This window comes from Cetorhinus maximus, chromosome 14 (assembly GCF_964194155.1).
Source record: "Cetorhinus maximus chromosome 14, sCetMax3.hap1.1, whole genome shotgun sequence".
In the NCBI taxonomy this organism is placed as follows: Eukaryota; Metazoa; Chordata; class Chondrichthyes; order Lamniformes; family Cetorhinidae; genus Cetorhinus; species Cetorhinus maximus.
Window position 1 is genome coordinate 90,727,525 of NC_135892.1, and position 18,460 is coordinate 90,745,984.

The window sequence follows — 18,460 nt, forward strand, 5'->3', positions numbered from 1 at the left end:
TCTCCACAGATGCTGCTCGACCTACTGTTTTTCCAGCATTTTTTGTTTTTGTTTCAGATTTCCAGCATCTCCAATATTTTGCTTTTAGCTCTTCTCTTCCACTGAACACAACCTCCAAACCATTGTTCAGAAATCTTAGCACTGTCCCTATACCCCCACCCTATTCACAAGAAGAATTCCCCATCCTTTCCATTCCCAAGTATGCAGAAAACCCTACCCCCAAAATGAAGATCTACAAGCATCAACCTCCACCCAAAATGGAAAAAAAGTCACTCACCAGCCATTAGGCCTTAGCCAAACTCCACTTTCCCAACCCTGAGCTAAACCAGAGGACCCCCATCAGAGAAGAAATCTCAAAATACACAAATGCCCAGCCCTAGCGAACAGAACCTACACCATCCAACTGAATTAAACACCAACTAAAACCTCCCAACCCTTTCACAGCGGACAAATAACCAAGTCTTACATCCTGCCTCCACCAAGAAAAACAGCTTCCCACTCTACTGTTGAAAAAAGCACCCTGTGCCATTCCGAAAGATAAAATTAGCCTCAAAACACCCCAATTATTTGATGAAAAAACAAGCACGGACTCAACTTTCCTCTGTCAAAAGCAAATATTGAACTTGTTCACCCCTTCCACCACCACCCCCCACAAACCTCCAATGCATAAGCGATAATTTCCCATTCCCAACCTGCCTCTTAGCAAGAAGAAAATTTCTCATCTTGCCACCAGTGTTGTTCCCTCTCAATGAGCCCTCTTTTTCTCCACCAGATATATAACATTTTAGAGAATTAATTTGCACACTTACATAGCGTTTCAAAGTTTTCATTTATATTCATATTGTGTGTGAATCCCACAATAACACATTAGATTTAAATTGAAGACAGCCACAAATCAAATCATCCAGGATTAAAATAAAGTTGTAATTTTAAATCAATCTGGCAAAGATAGATTTCAGTGACCACTGACTAAATGATTCATTAGCAGACAAATAAACGTTTGATAACTTTTTTAAAGACTGTCAAGCAGGATTGTGAAAGTGGTGGAGCCAATTGCACACAAGGGGGAGGGTTGCCTACAGAAAATGATTAGTCACTTCTCTAATTTTATTCAGAATGGAATAGTTGCAAAGAGCTCTTGTGGGCAGAGGCAGGTGGATTGCAAAGATTGGTTCGTTTTTAAAATATTAAACTCAAGGCATACAGAGCAATAACAAGCTCTCCCAATTTTCCTATTTCTACCCACACAAACAACTCATGTTCACTAAAGGTGGACACAAAGTAATTTAAATCTGAAACAATGCAAACCAGGATGGAAGATATCAATTGGTATAATTGAAAATGCCTGCATTTTCACATGGTATCCTTATGCCCAACCCTTATTTTCAAGAAGGTGGGAGCCGCATCCTTGAAACATTGCAGTCCGTGTGGTGAAGATGCTCCCAAGCTGTTAGGTAGGGAGTTCCATGAATTTTACCCAGCGAAGATGAAAGGACGGTGATATATGTCCAAGTCAGGATGGTGCACAACTTGGGGAGTTTGGGTGGTGGCTGTGATTGTGTTCCGGTGCACCTGCTCTTGTAGGGTTACCAACTGTGATTAAATGTATTCCTCAATATTTCATCACATGACTTGCCTCCATACTCCTGCCATTAGTCGGCCAACACATCTACCCTTGTGACGCACTGCCTTCCTATGCCAATTGGAAATCAAAATGATTCATTACCCAATTGGATGATACTTGATCGTCAGCCAAACAGCTTTTTTCCCCCCATTTTCAATATTTTTATAATAAAGCCAAAATACTGCAGACACTGGAGATCTGAAATGAAAACAAAGTGCTGGAAAAACTCAGATTTGGTAGCATCTGCAGAGACAGAAACAGAGTTAACATTTCAAGTTCAATATGACTCTTCTTCAGAACATTGTTTTCAATATTTTTATACCCAATAAAATCTTCAAAGAAAATGACAAAAGAATCTAAGTCTCAATGATTTTTTCCTCCAGGGTTACACACTGCAGATTGGTGTTTGGTCTTCAATTCTTGGAGACTCCAATCCAAGGCTGGAGGGTTGGAAAGCCTAAGTCCTTGTCATTCTAAATGGTACAAATCATGGGTTTGGATGGGTCTGTTTAAGAAGCCTGGGTGAATTACTGTAGCGCATCTTGTAGATTGTGCACACAGCAGCCATGATGCACCAGTGGTGAAGGAAGGTCTTTGATGAAGCAGCTGAAGATGGTTGAGTTAAGAACAGTACCTTGAGAACACCTGCAGTAATGTCCTGTGGCCTAGATGGTTTGCTGCAAACAACCACATCCATCTTCCTTTGTGCTAGGTATGACTCCAGCCAGTGGAGAGTTTTGCCCGATTCCCATTGACTCAATTTTACTAGGGCTCCTTGATGGCACACAGTCAAATACTGTCTTCATAATATAGGCAGTCACTCTCACCTCAGGAATTCAGCTATTTTGCCTACGTTTGAACCAAGGCTGTGATGAGGTCTGGAGCTCTGTGGCCCTGGCAGACCCTAAACAGAGTGGCACTGAGCAGGTTACTGGTGAGTAAGAGCCTCTCAAAAGTACTGTTGACAACACCTTCCATCACTTTGCTGATGGAGAGTAGGCTGATGGAGCGGTAACTGGCTGGATTAGATTTCTGCTGCTTTTTGTAGACAGGATGTTCTAGAGAAACTTTACATTTGGTCATGCTGATACCAATGTAGTAGCTGTACTGGAATAGCTCATCTTGGGCTACGACTAGTTCTGGAGCACAAGTGTTAAGTACTACATCTGGGAGTCGTTGGGAACCACAGCCTTGTTGTATCCAGTGCCCCAAGCTGTTCTTGGCATCTTGTGAAGTGGGTCAAATTGGCTGATGGTTGGTTTGTGTCAGTGAGGTCCTGAGGAAGAGGTGCTCAGGATCATGGATCTGGTGGAACATGGCTGCAAACTCTTCAGCCTTGTCTTCTGCATTCACATGCTGGTTTTGCCATCACTGAAGGTGAGAATATTCACAGAGCCTCAAGAACATAAGAAATAGGAGGAGAAAAACATACGGTCCATTGAGCCTGCTCCACCATTCATTATGACCGTGGCTGATTTTGGACCTCAACTCCTCTTTCCTGGCTGCTCCCCATATCCCTCGATTCCCTAAGGGACCAAAAATCTGTGCCTCAGCTTTAAACACATTCAATGATAGCGCATCAACAGCCCTCTGCAGCAGAGTGAAGAAGTTTCTCCTCAACTCAGTTCTCACTGAGCAGCCCCTTATCCTGAAACTGTAGCCCCTTGTTTTAGATTTCCCAGCCAGAGGAAAGAATGTCTCAGTAACTACCCTATCAAGCCCCTTCATAAATCTTCAATGTTTCAATGAGATTACCCCTCATTGTTCTAAACTCCAGAGAATATAGACCCAATTTATTCAGCTTATCATAGGACCACCCTTTCATCCCAAGGGTCAATCTAGTGAATCTTCACTATACTGCCTCCATAGTATATCCTTCCTTACATATGGAAACCAAAACTGCACACAGTATTCCAGATGTGGTCTCACCAAAGCCCTGTACGATTGTTGAAGGGCTTCTTTATTCTTGTACTCCAATCCCCTTGCAATAAAATCAACATGTTGTTTACTTTCCTAATTGCTTGCTCTACCTGCATGCTAACTTGCATTCCATGTACAGGCACACACAAGTCTCTCTGAACATCTACCTTTACAACTGTCATGTTGTTAGGAAATAGAGATAGCTTAAATAAGTTATATTGGTGTTTGTAGGTGTTACGAATGAGTTTTAGTTTTAAAGTTTAAGTTTGACTTGTATATCCATGTGTTAAGAAAGGTCAAATTGAGTTTTAGTTCACTTTAAAAAGGTGCTTGCATATCTAATGAGAGTTTACAACTTAAGTTAAGCAAACACAAGAGAAGAAAAATTGGGCTGTTGCCTAGCAACAGGGGTCCAGAGAGGCAGGTCCCTCCCACAGACACACACAAAAAAGATAAAGGAACAACAGTTCTAAATTCAGTTTGAAGCCAGGACCCCAGAGAGACTGGACGCTGGGAGAGGGAGCTGCAGATTTCCCAAAAGACCCTAAAAGGTCCCAAGGCCAAAGGAGTGAGACAGAAACAGGGGAAAGTCCCAAACAGGCCTTCTAGTCAAAAGAAGGACAGGAACCTGGAAAAGGTCCCATTAAGCGAAGTTATGAGTGAGGGGCAGAGAAAGGCTCCAAGCTTCACGTTTAAAGCTTCAAGCTTAAAGAGAACACCTTCGAAGAGGCAAGAAAGTCCAGAGAGATGGCTGAAGGTCTGACATTCTTTGCTATGGGCATGTGAAAGTGATGTAATGTTGATGGCTGAGTTAGTGAGAGACTGTGCGTGGAAAACAGCTTGAATGCATGTAGCGAACCAGGGAAGGGGAACATCAGAAGGAGAGTTCAAAACCTTGGAAGTGAACCCTTGCAGAAGGCATCTTAGGAGAAAGTGTTGGTTTGGGAGAAGATTCCAAGGTGAGATCTTGGAGAGTGGAGATTGGAAACACTCATGTGAAATACAGAGTTCAGTGAGGCCAGTTGGCTCACAATGAGATAAGCGTCTGGGGGAAGTTGAGGAGAGATCCATTAGCATCTAGCTGAGGTGGCATCTGTCACCTGGTTTCAGAGCGTGGTGTGTCTGACCACAGGATGCATATTGGTACACAGGCTGTGTACTTACTGAGTCCATGTACTTACTCTGAACATTAGAGTATAAGATAGTTTTGTAACTCATATTATCCTTACAAATCTGTATATAGCTGTAAATATATAGTTGTGGATGAAGGAGTATTGTAATATAGTTTAATCTTATCTTGTTTAATAAATGTTTTATGTTCTGTTAAAAGTTCGTCAGCTGACACCTGTGACTCTGTTCAGTAGCTACTCTCCACATATCTAAACAAACTAATTAAAAGTTAGGATCAAGCTGGGATCCACTCTGGGATCAGGCTTGTCCAGATGTAACCTCAGCTGGGGATCATAACACACATCTTTTAAAACACATTCTGCTTTTATATTCTTACAACCAAAGTGAATAACCTCACACTTCGTCACATCATACCCCATCTTCGACCTTGTTGCTCACTCTCAACCTTTTCAAACCTCTTTGCAGCTTCTTTGTGTCCTCCTGACTGCCTGCATTCCCACCTAGTTTTGTATTGTCAGCAAATTTACATACATTACTCTGTCTCTTCATCCAAGTCATTAATATAAATTGTAAACAGCTGAGGCCCCAGCACTGATCCTTGCAGCATTAACATTTTGAGCTCGTATGACTCTTTTTCACAGCTCTGGAGAGAGTCATACAGACTCGAAACGTCAACACTGTTTCTCTCTCCATAAGTGCTGCCAAGCCTGAGTTATTCCATCATTTTCTGTTTTTATTTCAGATTTCCAGCATCTACAATATTTTGCTTTTAACCCCTCAGAATCTTGTATGTTTCAATAAGACAACCTCTCATTCTTCTAATTTCCAATGAATATAGGCATAACCTGGTCAAACTTTCCTCATAAGACTACCACCTCATTCCAGGAATTCATTTGGTGAATCTTCTCAGAACTACCTCTAATGCAAGTAAGGAGACCAAAATTGCATGCAGTACTCTAGGTGTGGTCTCAGCAATACCCTGTACAGTTGCAACAAGACTTCCCTACTTTTATACTCCACCCCCTTACAATGAAGGCCAAAATTTCATTTACCTTCCTAATTATTTGCTGCACCTGCATGCCATCTTTTTTGCAATTCATTTACATGGATACCCAGACCCCTCTGCACTGCAGCAATTTGTAGTCTCTCTCTATTTAAATAATATTCTGCTTTTCCATTCTTCCTACCAAAGTGGATATCTCATTTTCCCATGTTATATTCCATTTATCAAATTGCTTAACCTATCCATATTCCTTTGCAGACCGTCTTCCTCACAACTTGCTTTCCCATCTACCTTTGCATCACCAGCAAATTTGGCTATAATACAATTTATATTAATGACTTAGATGAAGGGGCTGAGTGTAAGTAGTTGAGGCCCCAGCACTGATCCCTTTGAGGCCCCAATAGTTAGTTTGTCAACCTGAAAATTACCCATTTATCCCAACTGTTTCCTGCTAGTTAGCTAATCCTCCAACCACATTAATATATTACCTCCAACACCTTTTGTGTCGCACCTCATCAAATAACTTTTGGAAATCCAAATATGCTATAGCTGCTGATTCCCCTTTATCCATCCTGCTTATTACATTGTCAAACATGGGACCTTCCCAGAAACTACAGAATTTTGGAAGATTACAACCAATGCATTCACCATCTCTGTAGCCACTTTTTTTAAGACCCGAGGGTGCAGACCATCAGGTCTGGGGCACTTGTCAGCCTTCAGTCCCATTTGCTTGCCTAATACTTTTTATCTAGTAATAAGGAAAACCACAATCTCTGTTGGGTTTGTCCTGTCAATGGGACAATAAATGCCTAGGTATAGTGATAGAGGAGTTTGGGACATTGGCTGAGAGCTATAATGCTCTGACTATAACCAAGTAGATGTTGCTGTCTCATCTGTGAAACAGTTTTCCCAATTTTGGCACAAGTCCCCAGCTTTTTGTGAAGAGAGCTTCAGGGTATGGTAGCAGAGTGGTTGTGCCACTGCAATGGAAATTCAGAGGCCTGGACTAAAAATCCAGATGCACAAGTTCAAATTCCACCAGGACAATTGGGAATTTCAATCCAATTTATTAAATAAATCTGGAATGAAAAGCTAGAAATAATGGCCATGAATCTACCAGATTTTCCTAAAAGCCCACCAGTTCACAAATGTCCTACAGAGAAGGAAATCTGCCGTCCTTACCCAGTTTAGCCTATAGCGACTCAAGATCCACGGCAATGTGGCTAACTCTCAACTGCCCTTTGAAATGGCCTAACAAGATCACTGACAATGACTTTCAATTTTTGCCTATAAAAATAAATCTCATACACAACTGGGAAAATCAGCAGCGAGAAGGCACTCTTCTTTCCTGCTCTCAATATACATAGGCCTTAATGTTAATCACTCGCAGCTCAAGGTGAATGCTCAACAAGTTCCAACAAAAAGGATTAAAATTCCAAATATATTTGAATCATGTCTCTAAACAATATCGCATTTCATTTTATGTAAACAAATGAAAATCTTTCGCAATAAATTCAACGTAAAATTTTAGGTTAATATGACAGAAGTCTGAAAATAGTCATATGTGCTGGCCAACTTGCTTTTTTAAAAATGCGTACATTGGGCTTGGATTAGGTACAGCATAATATACTGTCCATGAAAGGTGATGGCATTTATATCAGGTTTACCTGCTAGAGAAATACAGGAAATGTCTGAATTAATAATTTAAACTGGAAATATAGACAGGATTGTTCTTTAAAAACTTACAGAAAGGGTTAGTAACAAATTAGAGAATGACTACAAAAAGATCAAAGCCTACTTACCACAAAATTGGATCGTTAGCTAGTTCACTGAAGCGTTTACACACACAAGCTGCTCTGCAAAGGTCCTGTTCAAGCAAGTATGAAAAGATCTTCATAACCACCTCGTCTGGTAGTTTTACTTGAAGATATTGTTCTGCTGGTGATGCTATTAAAGATAAAATGCAGAAAACTTATTTGGATGACATTTTATATCTGAAGAACTGCTCTAGGTCATCAACAGACTATTTTGAATAATTTATATAAATCATCTTTATTTTGCATAATTCTGCTATTGGGATAACTGAGTCCAAATGTCTTGCTTACACATGCAGCGTTTTGCTATAGTGTTAAAAAATATTCCACAGATTATTCATAAGGAAATATATCAGATGGAAACTTAGTAGCCTTCAAATAAACCTCCCCATTTCCCATCTTCGAACCATTATTTCTTAAATCAACTAAATTTAAGTGCTAAGCGAATGCATAGCCACTAATTTATTAAAAGCACATATACAGCATTCTTTAAAATACTGTTAATCAAGTTAATTGTTGGAGAGCAGGGTCTGTGCAATAAATTGGGAATTGGTCCAATGCTAAAGGAAAACACCACTCCCTGTCGGATTCTTCAATTCTACGGAATAAGAGGGTCTGTTTCTCTCGTGGAATGATGCCAGCAGGAAAGAAAGCAAACTAGAACACTTAAGAGTAGGTTGGGCTGAAGAAAGTGGTGATTGGGAAGAGCGGGAGGATTCAGGAAAGGGCAAATGCAATTAGAAATGTCAAGGCTGTAGAGCAGAGCAGTGATTTGGATAAAAGCAAGCAAAGTGGATCAGGATGGGATACAGCGCTTAAAGATAATGGGACATTAGCAACCAGGGTGATATCAGGGAAAAATAACAAAAGTTTACCATATCTGAATGCATGAAGCATTCACAAAAATGAAGAATTAATGGCACAGATAAAAATTAATGGGGTTGATCAAAGTGTGAGGATGTGGTTGCAGAGTGATCTAGGTCGAGAATTAAATATTCAAGGATACTGGACTTTAAGAGCTAGGCAAAATGGATATGGTGCCATAGCAATACAGGTGACCATTTGGCTCATCGAACCCATGCTGGGGGCAGGGGGAGTAAGGACGGAAACTTGGAAAATTAGAATAAGTTTGGGTGAATCCATAAATCAAAATTGACAGAAAACACTGATTTGGGTAGTGGATAATAAGCTCCATAACAGTAGTTGTGGTGCTGGGCAGAGTATAAATCGGGGAATTAGAGGTGCATGTAACAATGGTGTTACAAATGAGGTTTACAAGTTTATGATGTTTTGGGTCTGTGTCTTTAATTTGGGACAAGGTGGAGGAATGAAGGGGATCATGTGACTTATGAATTCTGCTAACAAGCCTGCATGGCTCGGTTGTTAAAGGTTAAAGGGGGGCCCATGATGCGTTACTCAGAAGTTGGAGAGAGATATTCACACCTATAAACAATAATCAGGGCAGCTGTGTTGACAGTGGATAAACTGTTCGTCTCCAAATAACAGGGAGGTGTTAAGAGTGTCAGGTTTTATAAACAGTTATAATTTAGACTGTCTATTTAATTCCAAGATACAATGGAATTCAGTGTTCCTACGTGGATACAAGGCCCATGTGATTCCCACTGTCATGGAGATGGGCTTTGAGGGGGGGAAGCCATTGCAGCATCAACTTATAGGATTTTTGTAAAGATACCCTGAACCTCTCAGACAAGTCAATCTGCGAGAATCTGAGAGAGAGCAAGTGAGCAGAGAAACACAAGCAGCTGGTCCTGAATCTTAAACAAAGAAAATGCTGGCCCTGTCAGTCACCACATAAAATGCAGGTGAGAGTTCACGTTCTGATCACAGAGACTAAGTTTGAGAGGATTTAAACAAGACTGAAAGATTCGCCTAGCTTGGCTAGAGGGAAGAACCTCCAATTCATCCCTCACTGTGAAAGTCAGTTCTGGGATTAAGAGTTACCCAGCTAGCAAAGGAAAGAAAGGAAGCAAGCCCTCAGGAGCTCAATCACCTTGGACTGGCTCCTGAGAATGAAGTGCCCAATTAAGGGACAGGGTAAATTATAACTATGGAGGGGATTTTTGGTTGTTTTACAAGTCAATGGGGAACTTTTCTGCAGTTTAGAGAGTACAAGTTGCTTACTGAAATAGTGTTTAGTCAATGTTGCTTTTAGCTTGTTACAGCAGAAGTCTTAAAACATGATATCTTGCAGTATGATCCTTTCAGTCAGTCACTGGAAGTTCTAATTTTTTTTTAAGTTATCAGTCTCTGTAGGGATTGTAACAAGGTAATAAGGTAATTATGGTGGCGGGTGTGATAATTTTAAGCCTCAAACTGGGAAAGCCAAATTTGTGGTAATAACATGGAGGACTAATTCATGGAATGCATTAAAGATATTTTCTAGATCAGTATGTCAAGGAACTAACTAGGGAACAGGCTATTTTAAGTAATGGGATAGGATTAATTAATAACCTTGCAACAAAGGAGCATCTGGGGAAGAGTAATCATAATTTGATGAACTTTATATGGAGTTTGAGAATGATTTAGTTAAGCATAAAACTAGGGTTTTAAATCTCAACTAAGCAAACAAGGTAAATGAAAGATTATATTGGCTACAATAGATTCGGAAAGAGATTTAAAGATATAACTGTAGATAAACAATGGCAATAACTAAAAGAATTAATTCATAATTCGCAACAAATAAACATTCCCAAGAGGGACAAACTCCCCAGGGAAAGTGGTCCAACCGTTGCTAGCAAGAGAAGTTAAAGATAGTGTTAGATTGAAGGGAATGGCTATAATGCTCTCAAAATGAGTAGTAAGCCTGAGGATTGGGTGGGTTTAAATATTCAGCAAAGGATGACCAAGAAATGAAGAAAATAGAATACTAGGGTTACCAGTAACTAGAGTAAAAGCTTGGTTAGATGTGTAAAATAGTTATTAGTGAAAGTAAATGTGGGTCCATTAAAGGCAGCAGAACTTATAACAGAATAAAGAAAATAGGAGAGACATTAAACAAATGCATCATATCTGTCTTTGGTTAACTAAGGATATAGTGAAAATGAGGTCCTTAAGGAAATTGGTATTAAGAAAAGCAACTGGAAAAATTAAAGGGCCTAAAAGGCAACAAACCACATGGGCCTGATGGTCAGCTGCCTGGAGTTTTAAAATTGGTGGGAACAGTGATAGTGGATTTCTTAGATTCTAGAATGGTCCTCATAGATTGGAAGGTAGCAAACCACCATTTAAGAATGGAGGGAGAGAAAAACAGGCCAGAAAATGGCTTGAGACATAATGACAGGGTACTCAAAATCATATGATTGGGCAGAATCAATATGGATTTATGAAAGGGGAATCTATCAAGTTTTTTGAGGATGTAACTAATGGAGTAGATAAGGCGGAACCAGTGGACGTAGTATATTTAGATACTCAAAAGCATTCAATAATGTGCCGAACCAGCAGTTATTAATTAAGGCTCAAAGAATTGGTTTGGGGGGGGGGGGGGATATATTAATATGAATTGAGAACTAGTTAACAGAGAAAACAGTAGAAATAAACGGGTCATTTTTTGGATTGGCAGTCCATAACAAGTGGGGTACTGCAAGGTTCAGTGCTTGTGCCTTAGCTATTTACAATCTCTATCAATGAATTAGGAGAGTATAATATACCCAACTTGCTGATTATGCAAAGTTAGGTGGGAAAGTAAGATGTGAGGAGGCACAAATAGTGCAAAAGCATATAGACATGTTAAGTTTTTTTTTATTCATTCATGGGATGTGGGCATCGCTGGCTCAGCCACCATTTATTTCCAATGCCCAATTTCAGAGGGTATTTTAAGAGTCAACCACGTTACTGTGGGTCTGGATACCCACAGGTAACAGGTAAGGACCCTAATGGACATCAGTGAACCAGATGGGTTTTTAATGACAATCAGCAATGGTTTCACGGTCATCATTAGACTTTCAATTCCAGATTTTTACTGGATTCAAATTCCACCATCTGCCGTGGAATCCCAGGTCCTCCAAGCATTACCCCGGGTTTCTGGATTACCAGTCTAGTGACAATACCACTACACCACCGCCTCCCCCTGTAGTGAGTGGGAGGCAATGTGGTAGTTTAATATAATGTGGAGAAATATGAAGCTATCCACTTTGGAAGGAAAAACACAAAGAGAATTTTTTTTAAAATGGAGACCGAGAAATGTTGGTATTCAGGGAGACCAGGGTGTGCATGTACTCGAATCACAGTTAACATGCAGGTACAGCAAGCAATTAAGAAAACAAACGGTATGTTAGCCTTTATTACAAAAGGATTGGAGTACAAGAGTAAAGGAGTATTACTGCAATTGTATAGGGTCTTGGGGAGATCACACCTGGAATACTGTATACAGTTTTGGTTGCCTTACCTAAGGAAAATATACTCGCCTTAGTAGGAGTGCAACAAAGGTTCACCGGACTTATACCTGAGTGAGGGGGTTGCCATATGAGATGAAAGACTGAGTGGACTAGGTCTGTATTCACTGGAGTTCAGAAGAATGAGAGGTGATATTATTGAAACATGTAAAATTAAAGGACTTAACAGGGATTTTGGGAGAATGTTTTTCGCTGCCTAGGGAGGAGAACAAGTGTCATAGTCTCAGATCTAAATGGCCAGCCCATATCTTGAGTTGAGCAGAAATTTCTTCAAAGGGTTGTGAATCATTGCAATTCCCTACCCCAGAGAACTTTGGATGCTTAGTCGTCAAGTATATTCTAGTCAGGCAATGGTAGATTTTAGGATACTAAGTGAATCGAGGGATATAGGGATAGTGTAAGAAATGCAGTTGAGTTAGAAGGCCATGAGCCGACTGAATGACAGAGCAAGCTAACTGGCAGAATGACCTACTCTTGCTCCTGTTTCCTTTGTTCTTCTGTTGTGTTATTTTGGATCCGAGACAAATTCAGGGCATTCTTGACAATATATTCCAAATATCGAATAGTACCTTTGCAAAAGCCCAAAGCAATTCAGAATTCTCAACTCAGTTACTCATTACTTCACAACAACAAATGATTCACATGAATCCAAATTTGCAATCAGAGCTTCTGGGAGGATCCAAGTGTTACCAATGCACAGGCTTAATGTGGAATTCATAGGATGTGGCTAGTTTACATCAAGCACTGCTGGAGTTTGCAGTTTCACATTTTACAGGGGCAAATGGAGGTAACATTTTGGGATGATTTTTGACCACTATTTTCAGTGCCAGCTCAAGATTTTATAAAAAATGCAACATTAGCCAAGTGAAATCAATAGAACAGAACTTTCAATTGGCAAAGGTGAAATACACATTTCAGTGTTCCACAGCTAACCTGCTTAGCTATAGTTTTAATCGATTGTTATACCACGCAGTTTTGTTGTATCACCCACCTTAACTCAAACAAGTTCCCTTTCAAGTGGGTATCTTTTCTTTCAGAGACGCAGATGACAGAAGTGTGGGTAATTACACCGTAGCACTGTGTCCACTTGTGACAACACGTGCTCCAATCAATCCTTCCAGATTTGGGGAAAAAAGCAAACACTGGGCTGCAGAGATGCCAAAGAAGCCAAATACTGGCAGACGTAAATCAAAAGGTGCAGCGACTCCATCATGAGCCATCTAATGCAATAACAAGGTAAACCGTGACAGGACAATGCTGCGCCACTGGAACTGCTCGAATTAACAAAGCCTCTAAACAGCATGAAACTTCAGCAATCGCATGAATTAACAGGGGAGCAGGAAAAATACATGGATCAGTAACTCTAGTTATTTTATCTTGGAGAAACACAAGCAGCAGATTTAAAAAGACAGCACCTAAGTTTAGAGAACAGTGCAGTGGAAATAAAGTGAAAGTGAACATCTGTGTGAAATGGCAAAGTGGTCACCCAAAATAAGACAAATTAAGCACTTCATGTAAACAAGGATAAAAATTAAAAGAGAACACCAGATAAAAGTGAAGCAAAAAGAGAACAGCTGGGATTTTTAAAAATAATGCACAAGAATCAGGAGAGAAGAAGAAAAATGAAGACCACAAAGACAGTCTACTGTGGAACGTTCACAAGTGAGACAGATAGGTACACCAGACAGCTTGAGAGATGTTAAAGCTGTCCATTAAACCGCAACTTTAATGAAATCATTGTGGTCATAGTTACAGGGGCTTACAAGGGTTGACAGAGCTGAGGGGATATAACTAGATTTCATGAATGAGTTATGACCAGTAAAATAAATATGGTTAAGCCAGCATCAGACCTTGAGAATGAATGAAGGGTTGAAACCCCGTACAATTGGGAGCAGTGTTGTCATGATAAAGGAATAGCTACTAAAAGCAGCTACAGGAATGCAGACACAGGATGGATTACGGTTGAAAAGAAAAAGAAAAATGCAGTAATTAGGCAGAATTACCCAAGAGATAGGCTAGCGAACAGATACCAGGCACTGTCCAATATCACAGAATACCAGGTTCCAGAAGTAAAATAGTTAGAAAGTCAAAAAAAACTTGGGTAAAGACATTTTTCTGGTCACAGAAAAAGTATAGTTGAGGAAAATTTATGCTCAGGAACGTGGATAGCTAACATATGTCATGAGCAAAATGCCTTTGGGATGGTGAGCTGTCTTCTGGAGCTAAAGCAGTTAATATTGAGGAAAATTAGAAGGATATTAAGGAGTTCAGGTCAGGGTAGATGCAGAGACAAGTAATATAAGGGTATTAAAAACATCACGAGTCTAAGGATTGGCTCAAAACACAATGACAGAGGATGTAAAGCAATGTTCTCTGGTATGCTTCCAGTATCTAGAAAGGAAGCAGGTTCACCAAATTAATTGAGGTAAGCACAGCTGACAGCATGGCAAGAATAGTGCTAACTTCAGAAGCAATTGGGAATCCATCCAAAATCAAAAAGGAGGAGACTCAAACCAAGTAGGGGCCAAAAAACTGCAAGTATCTCAGAGATGAAGGGCTGCACCGAAGTACAGGAGACAAACAGACTTTCAGAATCAGTGAATAAATGGTAAATGAGGTTCAATTCAATATGGCAAAATATGTGGTTGTTCAATCTGCTAGGGGAAGAAGAAAAAGCACTCGCACCTTGGAAGGCAAGAAACAAAATGACAGAAGAGCAAAGATTTGGGAACACATATACATAAAACGCTAAAGATAGCTACTCAAGTTCATATGACCATTAATAGCACTGATAAAATTTCTGGAGTAACTGATTAAAAAAGCAGGTAGCTAAGAGCATATTAAAACTTAGTTAGACCACACTTGGGGTATTGTACACCTGGTGTCTAAACTTCAAAAAAAGGATATTGAAGCAGTTGAGAAAATGCAGAAAAGATTTACAATGAGCTGGATTTTGCAGTCAGCTTATTGAGCTGATGAGAACTTCCTTACTTACACTATTAGTCTGTAAAAACACTTGATAAAGTTACACCTTGTTGAATGAGGTATAACTGAATTTAAGACCTGAAAAATTCATAATTACTGCAATGGCACTCACCACAGAGTCACAGAAAGCTGCCCACAAAAAAATCTAGCACTCTGTGGAGAATTTTCCCTTTTCTAATCTGAGTTTGAATCTGGTGCTAAATCAAGGAGATCTCAAAAGTGTCCAGTAGCCAAGGTGGCATCAAGCAGGGAAAGCCACCAATCATACTGAAGTATTCTCACATACAGCAAAGCAGGCAGTAAAGACCAATGAATCCTTTCACTTATAATTTAAAATTTTATAGATGACAATATAAATGACTGGGACATGCATTAAGATAGAAGTTAAAGTAGCAAACATTTAAAAAAATTTTTAAATTTGTAATTTCTTCTAATGGGCAAATTTGGGATTTAACAAATATAAACTTACTCTTGTAATATTCAGCAGTAATTATGAACTTGGCAGACTGTTAAAAATCCAGTTTCACCTTACTCAACAAGGTGCAACTTTATCAAGGATTTTTACAGTGAGACTAAATAGTATAAGATTGGAAGTTCTCATCAGTTCAATCATTTCTAATTGATCAAATACTAACAGGAACCTCAACAGTGCAGCCTCTGGAGAACATAGAATCGCTGCCAGCAGCTTCTGGTTTTCCATGTGTTATTGTGCATATATGCAGACTCCAGAAGTTGTCAGTTTGAGAGAAGTAACAACGGTGAACGCTGACAGTTATGTCACCATTACTACCGCAAGCTCCTCATCTATTATGTTACCAGCATTGAGAGCATTCAACTATTAAGAAATATTGAGCACGTTGGAACTGTTTTCCCTGGAAGAGAGAAGAAAAAGGGGCCTTCAAAATTTTGAAGGGGTTCAATAGAGTTAGATGTGGAAAAAATATTTTCACTTGTGGATGAGGACAGAACAAGAGTGCAAAAGTACAAAAAAGCATCTAACAGATCAAAAATAATTTAGGTGGAATTTATTTCCACAGAGTAGGATATGGTGCCAGGGTACAAAGAGATATTATGAGGTCAGAAATTACTCACTGCTCAGAACAAAAGCAATTTGTGAATAGTATCATGAAAGTTTAATAATTCTCATAATATTATCATGATTTATTGTAAAAGTAGGTTAATAGTGGGGTTTGGATTGTGTGTGTGTGTGTGTGTGTGTGCGTGCACGCATGTGTGCGCGTGTATGTGAGTGTGTGAGGAGTGTGTGTGTGTGTGTGTGCGCGCGCGCGCGCGCGTGTGAGAGAGAGAGAGAGAGATTTAATTGAATTGGAGACAGCTGCTCTGGAGGCTTTGACACATCAAAAGAAGCTAGGTTTGAAATGTTAAATACGTAAACATGGCTAAAGTTTTAGAATGTGAGGTGAGGAGAATTTGAATTTTCAGACAAATTAGAATTTCAAAGAGATGGTAGGATGTTACATCTAGCCAGAGAAGTGAGGCCACCCAGTGTGTTTATTTTTTCCCAAAGGTTACTGATAATATTAGCACATGAAAAGATTTATATTATGAGAAAGGTAAAGTTCCAAAGACATATGGGAATAATGGGATTTACATTAAAAGGGAGAAACCTGTATAAAGGATTGAGGCTGTGTGTCAGGGAAGGCATTGTAAGATCTACCAGAAAAGCCTCCAGTATTTGTGCATCCAGCCTGCTGTCTACAGAAACCGAAGATGGGAAAAGCCACTTTGAATTCTACTGCCCAGGGTATTGTGGTGACTTACCTGGATCAGTTTAAATCTTATTTGTTTTTACTGTTGCCTTAACAGGGGTGTAACTGAAAGCCAGATTAATTAGGGGTTTTAGAAGTTATTATAGTAGTAATTTGTAGACCTATGTTTGTGCTTAAATCTTCTCTTTTGTTAATAAATGTTTAATTTCGTTTCCTAAAAAAATCTCTGAAGTCAGGGTGGACTTCCGCCTAGCACACATCATCTGCCGCGTCATGACAACAGTTATCAGTTAATGGCAACTTTACTTTGGATGGGTGCAATCCATTTCTAGTTATCCTACCTTGCTTCAAAATACACTGAAATATTTGGAGACTATAAAAGTATTGTGGGATATTGTAACTGAACAAAGACTTGCTTGTTTGAATCCATAACGTGCATGCGCATATTTATAAAGCCACTTTGAGCATTTTACATTGTTATGGTACTGTTTACACCATTCAATGATACAAATGACATGTTCCACTCTTCAGGCAGAGCAGAGAACCTTTAGAAATAATGCAAGATTTGATCCAACAAACCCAGCAAAAAAAAAAGGCTGGGGAGAATCTCATTCATTTGACCACAAGGCTCTGCTTTAACAACATTTTTCCAGAGCTGTACAGTCAATATAAAAAGCCTTCATAATGAGTGTGCTGGGCTAACTGGAGCAAATGCTTGTTCACCAGCTTAATTTTCAAATAGCTGATACGAATTTCAGGTGAATAATAAACTTAGCCCCTTCTTCACGGTTAGATATACTGTTAGTTTTGGGAAAATGGAAGGAAGACCATTTCATAGTATTTAGTCCCGGTGATCTGGGTGCACAGACCTTTAAAGAATATACTGACATTGGAATAGTTCATTATTGGTTGGCAGTTCTATGCGCTTTAATCAATCTCATGAACCTGACCTCTGTTGAAAAACTGTATAACAAAAATTCATACATTTTGAATTAGATAACCCTTCACTTAACTTTCTATCCCACCTGCTCTTCTTCTAACAAGTACTGCTATCCCCATTATCAATGTGGTAACCATCAAAAGTAATAACAACTCGGATCGCTACTTTTGCTTAACTTTGACTTTTATATTTGCTTGGATTTTAAGCCCCTATGTCCCATTTCATTGAGGCAAAAAAAAGGAGGATGACAAGCAACATCACAGGCAAATAAGTCCAGTCTTCATGTAAACTTTCTAGCATTGGTTTCTGGACAACGAAGTTGAATTCCACCCCCCGCCTAATAACTCCCAATTTTGGCCCAGGGACACCTATATAATAATCATAGTGCCACTACTGCATCAATTGTAATCAGCACAGTTTAGCAATTGAACCAAGGACCTTCACAATCTCAATGACCTAGAATCATGCCAAACATTCACCAAAGTTTTATTATGCTTCTTTCTTCTCTCTTTAGTTGCTGCAGACCACAGGAAAAAATTAACTTCTTGGTTGCTTAAAAACTCACTTCAGGAAGGAAAAGTATGACTAAAATGTATCAAAATAAAGGAATCATGAATCAAAATAAAGGAATCATGAAAGCACATTTTTAAACTATTTTGTCGTGTTGCTCATAATTTGCTTACCTGGAAGGTCTTGTAACTTTCCCGACACCCTTGCACGCTTAGCTCTATGGCCAAAATTTTCTGATGTTGAAGTGGAAGCACCCTAGGAGATAGTAAAAAGGCAATAACTTTAACTGAGTTTACAACTACAATGATATAAAACTTAAGGACTACAACTTCCAAATTAAATGCATATTCTATTCCTAGAAATGGGAATAGTATATTATGTTATTTTACAG

General features: G+C 39.4%; 1 protein-coding gene across 6 annotated transcripts in view; it reads right to left on the reverse strand.

Moving 5' to 3' along the window:
- The window catches only part of fbxo11b (F-box protein 11b), a 132,314-nt gene that overhangs the window by 55,459 nt on the left and 58,395 nt on the right, over positions 1-18,460 (reverse strand). For all 6 annotated transcript variants that reach the window (XM_078557224.1, XM_078557219.1, XM_078557221.1 and 3 more), the window contains 2 exons: positions 18,243-18,324; positions 7,481-7,625 (listed from right to left, as the gene is read on the reverse strand). In XM_078557224.1, the coding sequence (XP_078413350.1) occupies positions 7,481-7,625; positions 18,243-18,324 (227 nt within the window). The remainder of the gene's footprint in view (positions 1-7,480; positions 7,626-18,242; positions 18,325-18,460) is intronic.